The sequence below is a fragment of the Canis lupus genome, chromosome 22 (assembly GCF_003254725.2).
Source record: "Canis lupus dingo isolate Sandy chromosome 22, ASM325472v2, whole genome shotgun sequence".
NCBI lineage: Eukaryota > Metazoa > Chordata > Mammalia > Carnivora > Canidae > Canis > Canis lupus.
In genome coordinates this window covers 7,535,069-7,548,724 of record NC_064264.1, presented here as the reverse complement: position 1 = coordinate 7,548,724, position 13,656 = coordinate 7,535,069, and the positions used below count along the sequence as shown (strand labels likewise).

Sequence of the window (13,656 nt, the reverse complement as noted above, 5' to 3'; positions counted from 1 at the left end):
TACCTTCCATGTCGGGAATTAGGCCTCTTTACAGGTTGCAAAGGATTTCTCTGACCCCGGTGTGTGCGGGTCTCGTATAGCAGATGCGAGGGTGGTAGCAGTGGAAAGTCATGGAAAACTTTGCGGCCCAATGGTTTCTACGCTGCAGGCTCCAGCTGCCACTTTACTTGATTCCTCCAACTTCTTCCTACATTTCTTGCATCTCCTCCCTTCCATCCACACATAAAGATCAGAGGTGGGGATAGCTCTGGGAGGGAGGCCATCAAAAGAGATGCAAGACAAGGATGGATGATCTTTTTTTTTTTTTTTTTTTTTTCAAATTCTGGTATCTGTTCTGCATAATTACTAGGGACCAGGCTAGTTTAGCAGTTTGGGAGATTAGGTGATAGCTCAGAGACAGAGACAAAGAGAAAACTCATAGTTTGCTTTTTTAGGAAAGGGAATTGGGTCTGGAATAACTGAAATCTCTAAGTGAACTGCGATAAAGGCTTGTTGTAAACTCGGGTACAGTTAAAAGGCTGGGACTGCCCGGCTGTCATTAATGCGTCCGGTTCCAAACAGAAGGAAAAAACCTATTTAAAATCAGTAAGTGCTGTACTCTTGGAGAGCAAGGCCTTTGCGGGTGATCTCAGTTGTTGGCTCTGATGGCTTCAAATCAGACCTCAGAAAACCTTTCTCATGAGTGGGAGCTTGCAGATCTTATGATAGGGGACGGGGTAGGCTTTGTAAGGTGCCTCGGTTTGGGGACCTCGGGAATACCAGAAAAAGTGTTGTCGATCAGAGACTGTCATTGCTCAACAAAATGTAAAAAACAGTAGAAAAGTAATAGCAACAGACCAGATCTGGGTGTGGTCAACCTCCCATAAGCCCAACAACTCTTGGGGCCGAAGCACTGCAGTCAGTAAATTGCAAGACGACACATATTTTTTTATGGGTCCCTTCAGGACTACTAGTGGGTACCATAAGTGTGCACCTGCCCCAGCACATTCTAAAGGCTCAATGATTCTGTGAGTCTGAAGCTCCCTGCCAGACTTCATGATACGGCCATTAATATACAGTATCCCCCAGAAACAAATATGAAAGATGCAGAACAAGATTTACAGGCACGTTAATTACAGCATTATTCATAATAGTAAAAAAAAATGGGAAGTTAAACACCTAACACATAGGTCTGCAGTTCAATTATTTCATATCTACGTTACACAGCCATTAAGAGTCACGTCTTTGAGGAACATTGGGTGACAAGAAAAATAGGAAATAATGAGAAATCAAAAAGGTACAAAACTGAAGACAACATGATAATATTTATTTATGGGTTTTTCCCCTCTGGTTATATATATGCATATGACTGGAAAGAACTAAAATTAAATATTAATAGTGGTTATCATGAGTAATGAGATACCAAGTTATTTTTCTTTACCCTCTGTATTTTTTTCCCATATTTTTCCAGTTTTGGACAGTTACTTCTTTTTCAGTAAAATGTTACTGTCTCTAAAAAGCACTTGTCAATTCTTACAAGAATATCCAAGAATATCACAAGAAAAATATGATTTTTCTCTCAAAATTAGTTTAATCTCACTGTAGGAAAAAAAAAAACGGTTTCCATAGCTTCATCCATCAGAGGAAATGAAACTCTTACTAAAGAATAGTGTACTGCATCTTTAAGCAGTAGAAGGTAAACTACCTGCAAATGTGAATTTCTTAGTATAGTTGTTAACCTTTTGTGTGCCAAAAATTCTAAGTTACATTTTCCTTCAAAGCAATGTACTTTTTTCTATATATGCAGTATGTATAGTTAGCATAAAATCATTGGTGCCATGAAAATTATTTTTAAACTTAAATAGATATTTAAATATATATTAAAAAAAGCGAAGCCAGGACCAGTCCTGTATAATTGTTATTGATAAATAATAACCCATAAGATTTCTGCCCATGTGAATAATTATAGTAAAAAAAAAAAATCTATGTCATCGTCAATAACATGGGCCAGGGGCTTTATTTTTCTATTTTTTTCTTGGGCCAGAGGCTTTAAACCTATCGTGATCTGCATTAACATCCATCCTGTCAAAATTCATAGTATATTAAATATACTATGTATGTTGTTATATGAAGAGAGGGAATTGGCATGTTGAGTGTGTGGTCTGAGCCAGATGCTTATGTCCATGGTTCCCCTGAGCACGCTTAGGGTTGGGGAAGGTAAAGTTCAAAAATGTCAAATAACTGGCCCCGGTCACATGGCTATTCAGGGATCGAATGCGCTCCAAACCCCTCAGTCTGGTTTGAAAGCCTTGATTCCTTCTAGCACCACGGAGCTGATGGAAACTTGAGATGAGACACAGACTTCATTGCAGACATTTAAAAATATCTTCACAGGATACCAGTGCAAGAGCTTCTCACAGGTGGCCAAAATAACTAGTTTTGGTTTCTTTTCATTCACATCACCCCAGTGAAGGTAGTAGGGAAACTGCCCAAAGGAGATGACATTACAGTCAGAAAAGAGAAAGACAAGTGGGGAACCCACCTACTGGGAAACCCCTGAAAGAACAGGCAGGGATTACAAAGACTAGTCTGGCCTTGGTGCCAGGGAGAGGGGTGGCCACCTGCGGTGACCAGCAAGTGTGGCTGGGCTCGATCTTCCACAAATATCTCATCCACCCCTGGCCACGGTGCAGCTCCTCCCTCCTGCTGGGCCCAAACCCTACGTCTCAACGGTCATTTCTTCAGTTGATTACAAAGCCCACATCCTGGACTCCAGAGAAGAATTTTTCAAAGCTAAAAACTTTCCTCCAGAAAAGGACAAAAGGCCTCAGAGGTGATCTTTCATTTTTTTTTTTTCTCGTTTAATAGTGAATGCCTTTTGACATTTCTCAAAATGAGAGCCTAGGGACTAGACGTCGCGTTAGGCCTACCTTCACACGCATTGTCGGTTTAATTCAACCAACAGATGAGCTCAGAATCATAACAACATTCTGCTCGGGGCCTCACAGTCACAAGGTAATTCCACATCCATTCATTTGCTTCTCACCATAAGCCTTACGGAAAGAAAGGTAGGTAACGCCATCCCCATGTTACAGACCAGGAAACTGAGGCATACTGCCATTTCGTCTGGCTTATTGGATTTGATGGTGGCTTCCTTAGAAGTCACAGAGGGACGGACTCCTTTCCATTCTTCAGAGCCAACCCAAATCCCACAGATCCAGGAAGTCATTCTTTTTTTTTTCCCCAAGATTTTGTTTATTTGACAGAGAGAGAGAGAGAGAGAGCGCGCACAAGCAGGGGGAGCAGCAGAGGGAGAGGGAGAAGCAGGCTCCCCGCTGAGCAGGGAGCCCGATAAGGGACTCGATCCCAGGGCCCCGGGGTCATGACCTGAGCTGAAGGCAGACACCAAGCTGACTGACCTCCCCAGGCGTCCCCCTGGGAAGCTATTCTTAATTATCCACCACAAAGAAACCATAATACCACCACCTTAAGGTTCCCCCATGCCTTCCTTAGCTCATTACAACAGCAGGACACATTTTTGCGGTCGGCTTTGCCATCTGTTGTACGAACAGGACAATGAAGCTCAGAAGGGCTAGCCTGTCGCCAGCTGACACGGTTAGTGAGTCGCAGAGTCCAGATTTCAAACTACATCGGGTCTCAGCTGCCTCACCTTCCTGTATACTTATCACATCTGGTATGTCACCCGTGTGTCCCCTTATTCCTCAGCTCAGCTTTAAGTTCTTTGAGGGCAGACAGCAAGCCTTGGGCTTCTTGGTAACCACCCCCACTGCCGGCCCTTAGTGGCGCTCCACGTACACAGTAGGTTCTCAATAAATGTCAGACATTAAATATCTGTTCGGTAGGAACAGTAGTTATTAAGAGGGATTTTTTGGGGGGGGTCCTTTGGATGTCAGGCTTTCCTCAGTCTATAATTAAAACAAGAGTGAACACGAAGTGTGTAATTTCTCCTAGCTCTGGCTTAATCAGGCGCTCATTACCATGTCTGATTCTGTGTTACGTGAAAAGAACTGCTTAGTAAGCATTTTCTGTGATGAGGATAATCAAACACATACAGACACCAGAGAGAGTTTTTAAAAGACAAGAGCAAAACCACCCAATGGAGGGAGGGACAATGATCTGCGTGCCATAATCTTCCACCTAGGACTGAGGAACTTCCCAGGCAAAGAGAGCACTTGGCTGATTTGGGGCAACTGGGCATGTGAGGACTCCTGACAGAGGAAGTCTGGGTGCTCACTGGGGTCTTGTATCGAGAGGATGGAGCGCACCATGCTACGGTTCCAGGTCGGCACTAGAGAGGCAACACGTTCAAGGGCTTTTCTGAGACAAGGGGTTCGCTCTGAACCCTCTCCAGCATAGCAATCATCTCATACCATCGCCAATGACAAGCAGACCTAATAAATATGCACGTGATATACAACTTCTTGCCCTCTTTGGTCTCGTTCCATCTGCCCTCCCAACCTATCATTACTGGATAGCTTTGAAAATAGAAAGGGCTCAAAGAAATTCATTGAGATGAGAATTTTTCCAATAGACACGAGCTCGAGTACCTCGAAATTGACGTTTGGTAGTCTACGCCGACCGTGGCAGTGCCTGTCTACCATATTTTACTGCCAAACCATTCATAGTTATCGTAGCCACTGGGAGGCAGGGCTTCGGATTCCCTTGGAGTCCTACCTAAAGTGCCACATACCTGTGGGCATTCAACCAACATCAAGCAACAAGAGCAAGTATCAGGTTGGTGGTACCTACATTTGTGTCCTCGTGGCTGTGGCCGTTGGTCTCGACCAATTCCTTGGTGCCTTTTAACTGCAAATTTCAAGAAAAAAAAAACCCAAATGAGTAAGCAAAGCATATCTGTTACGTATATATCATCCTGTTAATTCAGATTCATCTTGAGGTTGCACTTTATAAAGCTTCCAAGAGAAAAAAACAGATGGAGCACATAATTCTAACGAGTCTTATTGAAACCGGTTTGAGACCAATATTTTATGAAACCTGATGGCTGGTAAAAAAAAATATAAATGGGTCTTGGTCATTATTTTTTAAATAATAAGATTAGAAAGCAGTTCCATAGGCATAAAATGTATAAAATTGGTTCTTAAGAATAATAAATGATTTCATTTCCTAGTTGTATTGCTATTAATTTCAACCCTGCAGTGTTTGCAAGTTGCCACCAGCTAAATGATGTTATACTAAATGATGTTATACTAATGAAATGATGCATTTTCGGTTGTTTTAACACGCCGCAGTGCTACTTGTACATGTCCTCCTTGAGAACTTATTTGAATGACTGGCATTGTTTCTGGGGGTCTAAAAAAAAAAAAAGGAAAACGATTTTCTTCTTTTTGTAAAGGAAGAGTTGGAAAGACATTTCCTTGGTCACTGAGGCATTAGAAGAAAAGCTATTTCTCAAATGAGATTTTTAGCGGTGAACATTTGAAAACTCAACTCTCTTTACTCTCTTGCAGCAGGCTTAGGAGTGATCAGTTATCAGGAGGTTTCTGGGAACCTTTAATTGGCATTTTATCCTTGCCGGGCTCAAGGAAGGCGCTTGGAAGCAGAGAGCAGGGGCAAAGCGGGGAGCAGACCTCGTAGCTGCTTGCCAGTATTTCTTCCTGGCTTATGAATGCTTCAGAAGCAGCATCTTCATTATCATCTTTTTTTTTTTTTTTTTTGTGCTGTGCATAAAGTATTCAGTGGCAGGAAATAAATGCTTCAAGGTGGAAAGAAAGAAAATAAATGCACGTATGCTGACAAGGTGTCTGAGCAGGAGTATTGGGCCTGGTTATCAGGACGTGTTGGCAGGAAAGCTACTTTGTGGCTTGTTTCTGAGGCGGTGTCTGGTTCTCTGCGAGGAAGTCGGGGGCTCTCCAGGCCCAGAGGGGAGCTTCGCCCCAGGAGGGGTAACGTGAAGAAACTGAGGCTGGGGCAGCTGAGCTGTGGGGCCAGGGGCTCCTTGGCTCATTTCCACGTCACTGCCACTTATAGGAAAAAACAACTCTGCCCCCCGGTCTTCAGGGCTGCCCCCTGATGTTTCTGCACACAGCAAACACAGCGGGTCACCGGCACGAACAGAAAGCGGCCAGCGCAGCGCGGGCGACACCGGCCGTGATCGGAGGGCGCAGGGGCACCTAACGAAACCCGCCGTGCGCTCCTGGCTGAAGGTCAACTCTTCCTTCTTCTCCAAGGTGCTCCTCCTTTTTAGCTCTTCAACCCTCTCCGCCCCCTTAGGTCCCGCAGCCCGTGCTCCTGGGGACATAGAGCGGCCTCAGCAGGCGAGGCTTTGCTATTTTGCTGTGGGAGGAAGGGACCGTGTTGGGGGGGCCGGTGCCACTTTCCCGGGTTCACCCCCCCCCCAAGCACATTCCATTGCGCCACTCCACGTCGCCCTGGCTCTGGATGCTGCCCACCGGCTCCCCTCGTGCCCCCCCATCCACCGGGACTGATCCCCCCGTCTCCTCCTGCCCCAGGCTGCCGCTCCCTCCTCCCTCTGCCACCTGCAGGCTGGGCCCTCCCTGGCCTCTGCCCGTCCTCCCCCCGCCCCAGCAGAGGACCAGGTCTCATCTGATGACACCCGGGCTTGTGCACAAGCTCCAGATGTCAGATGCCGCCACCTTTGGGAAAGGGGTGAAATCAGGAGCCGGTGGGGCCTGAAGGGGCTGGGGAAGCCTCATCCTAGCAAACAGGGAAGGCTGGGAATCTTCTGGAGAGCCTGGGGAATAATCCTGTCTCCCCTGACGGGATGGAGCAGGGCCTACTGATGGTAAGGGTCTGTCCTCCTGACCTCATCTTCCTTTCTAGAATTCCCATAAAATGGCATCATTTTGAAAAGCAAAGTACCAGGTGTATCTTCTCCCGTGTGCATGTGTGTGTGTGTGTGTGTGTGTGTGTGTGTGTGTGTGTGTGTGCAGGATAGCAAGGCTCTAGGCGCGTGCAGTCACGTTCTCCTGGAGTGATGCTATCCGTCTAGGCCCTGTCTATGCAGGCGCCCAGAAAGCATTTACACCATGTAGTGACCCTACACCAGTCCCAAGAAAGCCTCCCCGGGGCAACGCTCCTGGAGGGATAGAGGTGCATTTTCAAATGTAGGTCCGGGTGTGGGTGCTTGGCTGCCAAGGAGATGGAATGAATGTGTCCCCTGTGTGCTCCCAACCGCAAGGATGACAGGGGCACCTGGCTCGGGGCTCTTGGGGAAACAGCCTGGTGCCGGCAACATGCAGCCACATGCACCCGGTCGCAGCGTGTCACTGGCCTCGCAGGAACGTACTGATTGATGTCTTTGAAAAGAGCCACCCCGTTAAAGTCGGCCCAGCAGACTTAAACATGAGGCCTTCCAAGTCATATTTTCTACTTCCTTAATGGTTTTAGTTAGTTGTTTTGGGTCTTCTCTCATGCTCCCCATTTTTTTTTCTTTTTTTTAAGTAGCAGAGATTGGGCTGTTTCACTGCTGCCGGTGTGTGCGCTTTTCACTCCCCAAGAACCCAGAACAGGAATGTCCTGCTGCTTCTTGCAAAACCCGGAATCTGTTTTTGGGACTGGGGTTTGGACTTTAAATCAAGATACAGGCATGGCCCAGGGGCACTGCAGGTTTGGGTCTGGACGGCCGCGATAAAGCGAGTCCATCTGGGCAGGTAAAAGTCACGTTCTCCCTGTGCTGTTGTCTGTCACACATGCGACAGCATGATGTCGAAAGAGACAACATGCAGAAAGGACTCGAGTCGTGTGGAGAGAGGAGAAACCCTCCCCTCCCCGGCCCAGCAAATCCAGGAGGCGGTGGCACTGGGCACAGGACAGAAGAGCAAAGCTTGGAGCTGTGTCCGATCAGGAGCAAACGTGGACCACCTCAGGCCTAGTCTTCTGGAAGTCTCGAGAAGGTAGAGGAGGAAAGCCACTGCAGTGATGTGGGGCCTCCTAGAGATGCTAGTCACGGCACAGTCTGAGTTAGAACGAGTTTCCCCCCCAAACCCTACAGATTCCAGCTCAGTCTGTATCACTGAAGCTGTACTGGGCCTATCATCCCTGGGCTCCTGCAGCATCTTCCTCCAAAGCCTCCGAAGTAGCCAACATCTTCCCTTTTCACTTGCCAGTAAGTCACTTAACGCTTTTTAGGGGCGAGGAACTGAGACCTTATTTTCCTGCTCCCAAGCCACGAAAATCTAAACACCACTCGTCAAGTGACTGAGCACACAGCTGCCTGTGGCCTCCCAACGTCGTGCTCGTAGAAATAGCACTTTTGAAGTTATTTCTACTGTACGAACAAGCCTTCTCGTAAGCCCCCGCGGGTGAAAAAATGTAAAACAAGCTAAATTTGATTACCCCTAAGGGTTGGGGTTACTGTATGTGATTTTTTTTGGGGGGGGTTGTTTCTCCCCCTCCCAATTACCATCCGTGACCCTGTTGGCAGCAGGGGCAGGCCGGTAATAGGAAAGCATTTCAAGAGCTCTCCTGTGTAGACACCAGGCTTAGGTTTCTCTCCACCGCCGAGCAATCCATCTTACCTGCTGTAAGACAATACTTTCAAATCCACTTATCAATGTCAGGCCACACTTCAGTATCAAAGAAAGCCAGGATGAAACGGTCAGATTTACAAACTTCATATAAAAGGTTTGTTGCTCAGTGTGGTCAGATAAGTGCCCTGATGCATGGGGAAGATTTTTTTTTTTTCCTTTGAACGTCCCCGTGGAGCAGCCGTTCTTACTCATATGCCTGCGTGAGTGGCCTGGGTGGGGGGGAGGTGGGGGGCCAAACGCATCACACTTCAGAGGAACCCAGCTGCTGCCTCGGAAATACATCTGCATCTCCAATACCTTAAAACCTCATCAAAATTCATTTGTCGTTTGGAATAAACTTTCATGTGTCGCTGGGGCAGGCTCGGGTGGGGGTTGGGAGTGAGCAGGGCCGACGAATCCCATGGAGCGGGGCTGCGGGAGATGTGAGAGGGAACGGGCTGGGCGCACGGCAGGCGGGCTGCAGGCGCGTGTGTGCGTGTGTGCGTGTCAGGGCTGGGGGTGCTGCCCAGGCCGGAGCTACTGCTTTCACTTACTTGTTCCTGGAGGACTTTGAGCAACGCCTGCGTGTGCGACTGCTCTTCCTTGGCTTGTTCCAGTTCTGACTTTTTGTTGTTTAACTCCTCCTGGATGGTCAGCAATTGCTGTCAACGGGAGAAAACGTAAGGTAAGTGGGATGGGAAGGCCAGGTGACTGCAGGATCTTAGAAAGATCCATTCAAACACATGAGAAGGTTCTCGCGTGTCTTAGCAGCTCCATCCGGACTTCAGCAGTGAACCTTTGCCTGCCCCCCCTGCCCCCGCGACCCCCAATCACTTAGCAGGTTCTGACCTGTTACTAGGCTGTTGGGACCCCACGGCACAAGAACAAGTTTGTGCTAGGTGTGTGTGTGTGTGTTTATTCATAAGAGACACACAGAGAGAGGCAGAGACACAGGCAGAGGGAGAAGCAGGCTCCCTGCAGGGAGCCCGATGCGGAACTCGATCCCAGGACTCCGGGGTCACGCCCTGAGCCAAAGGCCGATGCTCACCCTCTGAGCCACCCAGGTGCCCTGGTGGTAGGTACTTGTGAAGACGCCCCATCCTATCCCTTCAAACAAATGCATATTTGTAAAAAAATCTATATATGCAGAATAATGTCAACAGACAACATGTTTGGTAGCTAAAGAACTTAAACAAAAAAATAAAAGAAAAGACAAGCTCGATGTGATTAGTCAACCTGGCCAAGGCCGCATCGTTTTGCGTTAAGACGGGAAAGCCAGCCTTACGGTAGGAGTAGCTCTGCAAAGCTACTTCCCCAGGTGGCTCGGACCACAAAGGATCCTTTTACTCTCTCTGTTATGACGGTGATGTTTTATTAGATCAGCAGGACTGAAGTCCAAACTGCAATCAATATATCAGCCGAGAAAACTGCTGATATAAGCTGTCAAAACACTAAGCTATGGCCTGCACTGCTATTTTTAAGCAGGGCCACTGAAGGGATTTTTGTAAGCCTTGCCTTGAGCTTCCCGTGCCCTGGCCACTGCAGCTCAGGGTGAGGCTGACCCCGCCTGCCCGAGTCCCTGCGGCCCTGCTGGGTGTCAGCCACTCGAGAGCGCCACGCTGATGACACAGAACCTTTGCACGTTCCCGCCACAGAGCAGGTGGCTTGTGTCCCACGTCCAGGCCGCTTCTCTGGGGCCTGGGCAAGCTGGCCGCACAGCCGCCTGGCCAGGCCTCACTAGCAAGGCCCCAGCAAACGCTGGCGCCGGAGGGCCCATGCGTCAACCCACCAGCTGGGAGGATGAAGTTAAACCTTTAAAACCTAGTCTGGGAGTGACTCAGAGGTTCAGCGCCTGCCTTTAGCCCAGGGTGTGATCCTGGAGACCCGGGATCGAGTCCCGCATCAGGCTCCTTGCATGGGGCCCTGCTTCTCCCTCTGCCTCTGCCTGTGTGTGTGTGTGTGTGTGTGTGTGTGTGTGTCTCATGAATAAATAAATAAAATCTTAAACCCCCCCAAACCACCCCCCCAAAACTTAGGGGGGTATATTGTGGGGAGTACGCAGCACTCAGAAAAACACATTGCGCTTTCCCTGGGGCTTGCTGGTTCTGTTCCCTCCTCTGGCCCTGGATTTAGATTTAGGGACCTACTTTGGATCTCCCCCACCACACTCCTGGCATAAACAATGATTTCCTTGCCGTTTCCTAAAAACGCAGTGCCTGCACACGTGAGAATCACACGCAGGGGATACACGCCCCCCCCCCCCCCGGCTCCCCTAGTGCTGTAAGCGCATCAGTGGATTGAGGTACAGAAACCAGGGAGCCAGTGCAGTACTTGGGCACCATGACAAGTTCCTAAAATGACTGCTTCCGAAGAGCAGGGAGTGCCTCTGCCCAGCCCCCCAGCAGCTCCCGGAGAGTGTCGGGGGGGTTCCTGATGCTGGGACTCCCATGGGATAGCATAGTGGGCAGGTTTCAGATCCAATCCGTAAACTGCCTTTAAAAATAAGCCAAATTGGGCAGCCCGGGGGGCTCAGTGGTTTAGTGCCGCCTGAAGTCTCCTGCGGGACTTGATCCCAGGACCCCAGGGTCACACCCTGAGCCGAAGGCAGACGCTCAACCACTGAGCCCCCCAGGCATCCCGGGATCACACTTTTCGTTATTTTAAATTTTATTTATTTATTTTTTAAAACTATCTTACTTAAGAATAGTTGACGCATAGGTAGGTTACTTTCAGGTGCATGACACCGTGACTTGACAACTGTATGCACTGTTCCGTGCCCAACATGGAAGTGTGGTCGCCATCTGCCACTAGGCAGTGTTATTATGACACGACTGGCTATGCTCCCTATGCCATACTTTTCATCTCTGTGGGCTCACACTTTTTAAAATAAAATGTCTTCTCTGTCATCCCCACTTCCTTCTCACACATAGGCAACCACTTTCACTGGTTTCTATCTTCTTTATTTGCATGTGTTTTTCTAAAATATATATTGTTGTTTGGGCAGTATGCATTTTTTATGTGATGCCGTCGTATTTGTTATTTATGCTTTTACTAAGCCTCTTTTTTTTTTTTTTTAAGATCCGTCCATGTTAATGTGTACGTATCTACCCTGTTGCTTCTGAGAGCTGCATAATATCCTCTGGAGTGCACCCACCCAGTTATCCCTAATTCACTCTCCCAGGGAGAGCCACTCAGATTACCTCTAGCTCTCACCCCATGCAAGGTTGCAGTGGATCATGCCGGTGTGCATTACCTTATGCACCTGCAGGAGGATTTCCCTGGCATGCATACACAGCAGTGGCACCACTGCTTCATAGGGTGTGCCTAGGATGTCAATTTGCCAAAGCTGCTCTACCGAATGGCTCTATAACCCACCCACAGCAGTGTGCAAGAGCCCCTGTGTCCCACAGTCACACTAACACTTAGTGTTACCCACTCAGCTTTCTAATATTTGTCAGAGAGTTCTAATATGTATCTAGTAATACACAGATTCTTCATTAAAAATTTTTTTGTACTTCTCTAACTCCTTGTGATTTTAAACATCGCATCATATGCCTGCTAGCTGCTGAGGTTTATTTACACTTCTAAAAAGACTACTCAAGGGTAGTGGTTCTTAAATATGGGAAACTTTAAAAAAATGATTTATTTATTTTAGAGAAAGAGAGTGTGTGTGTGAGCTGGGGGACGGGCAGGGGGAGAGAATCTTAAGCAGACCCCCGCTGAGCATGGAGCCCAACACGGGCTCGATCTCACCTCCCTGAGATCATGACCTGAGCTGAAACTAAGAGGCAGACATTTAACCAGCTGAGCTCGCCCCAAGTATGGGAAACTTTTCACAACAATCCTGATTCCTGGGTCCTCAAGAAGAGCAATGAACTCAGAATATCTAGGCAATGATACCTTAAGAGAAAACAGCAACAACCTTAAGAGATAATTCTAGTGTGCAACTGGGATGAAAACCACTCTTTCCTTTAACGCTCATTTAAACTCCATTCTACTACAGCGTGACTTCCATCCAGACTACCCTACTCACACTGTGTTCGCTGAAATCTCCGTTGCTTTTCTCCTGGCCGACCAGCATGCCAGGTTCTTTTCTTCTTGCTCCATGCCTTTTCCAGGTGATCCGTTCACACCCATGGCTTCAACTGCACATCTCATGTGCTTATACTTTAGAAGGCTGACTCTACAGCCTCTGCCTCACTCCTACTACTCATTAGATCCTTAACTTACAGTGTTTCAAACCCTATTATCACACCTCTCTTCCCCTGCCTGAGTCTGCTCCCCTGGAACCCAGAGTTAAAAGCCTGAAATCCACCCCAGCCCTTTCATCACCTTCATAATCTCCCTGCCCATTCCTCTGCCTTTTCTCCCATCCTCATGGTGATAGTTAAGGCAACCCTTTCCTCCCCTCTGGATCTGTTTGTTCCCCTGTCATTCGCCCTATGCTCCTCAGAGAGCTGGCCATCTAAAAATAAAAGTGCTCCCATACTTAAAAAAATATTATTGGTTTGGCATTTTTCACAGAACTCAAATAATAATACTAAAGTGTGAATGGAATCACAAAAGACCCCAAATAGCTACAGTTGTATTAGGAAAGAATAACAAAGCTGCAGGGACCAGGATTCCAGATTTCAAGATCTACTACAAAGCCATAGTAATCAAAACAGTATGGTACCAACCCAAAAATAGACACAGGGATCAATGGTATAGAACAGAGAGCCCAGAAATAAACCCATACATATATGGTCAGTTAATCTACAACAAAGGAGGCAAGAATACCCAATGGGGAAAAGACAATCTCTTTAGTGAATGGTGTTGGGAAAGCTGAACAGCCAGCCACATGCAAAGAATGAGACTGTATCACTTTCTTATACCATCCACAAATATAAACTCAAAATGATTTAAAGACCTTAATATTTAAAAAAAAATAAAGACCTTAATAGGAGACCTGAAACCATAAAACTCCTAAAAAAAAAAAGAAAAGAAAAAGGTAGTCAGTAATTTCTCTGTCATTGGCCATAGCAACATTTTTCTAGATAGGTCTCCTAAGGCAAGAGAAATAAAAGCAAACATAAACTACTGGGTCTATCCCAAAATAAAAATCTCTTGCACAGTGAAGGAAATCATCAACAAAACCAAAAAGCAACCTACTGAGTGGAAGAAGATA

The 13,656-nt window shown here is 47.2% G+C and overlaps 1 protein-coding gene across 10 annotated transcripts in view; it reads right to left on the bottom strand.

Annotated features, from left to right (window-relative positions):
• ENOX1 (ecto-NOX disulfide-thiol exchanger 1) overlaps nt 1-13,656 on the bottom strand; it is a 551,124-nt gene that overhangs the window by 53,131 nt on the left and 484,337 nt on the right. For all 10 annotated transcript variants that reach the window (XM_025478196.3, XM_025478197.3, XM_035704332.2 and 7 more), the window contains 2 exons: nt 9,044-9,151; nt 4,750-4,806 (listed from right to left, as the gene is read on the bottom strand). In XM_025478196.3, coding sequence (XP_025333981.1) covers nt 4,750-4,806; nt 9,044-9,151 — 165 coding nt within the window. The remainder of the gene's footprint in view (nt 1-4,749; nt 4,807-9,043; nt 9,152-13,656) is intronic.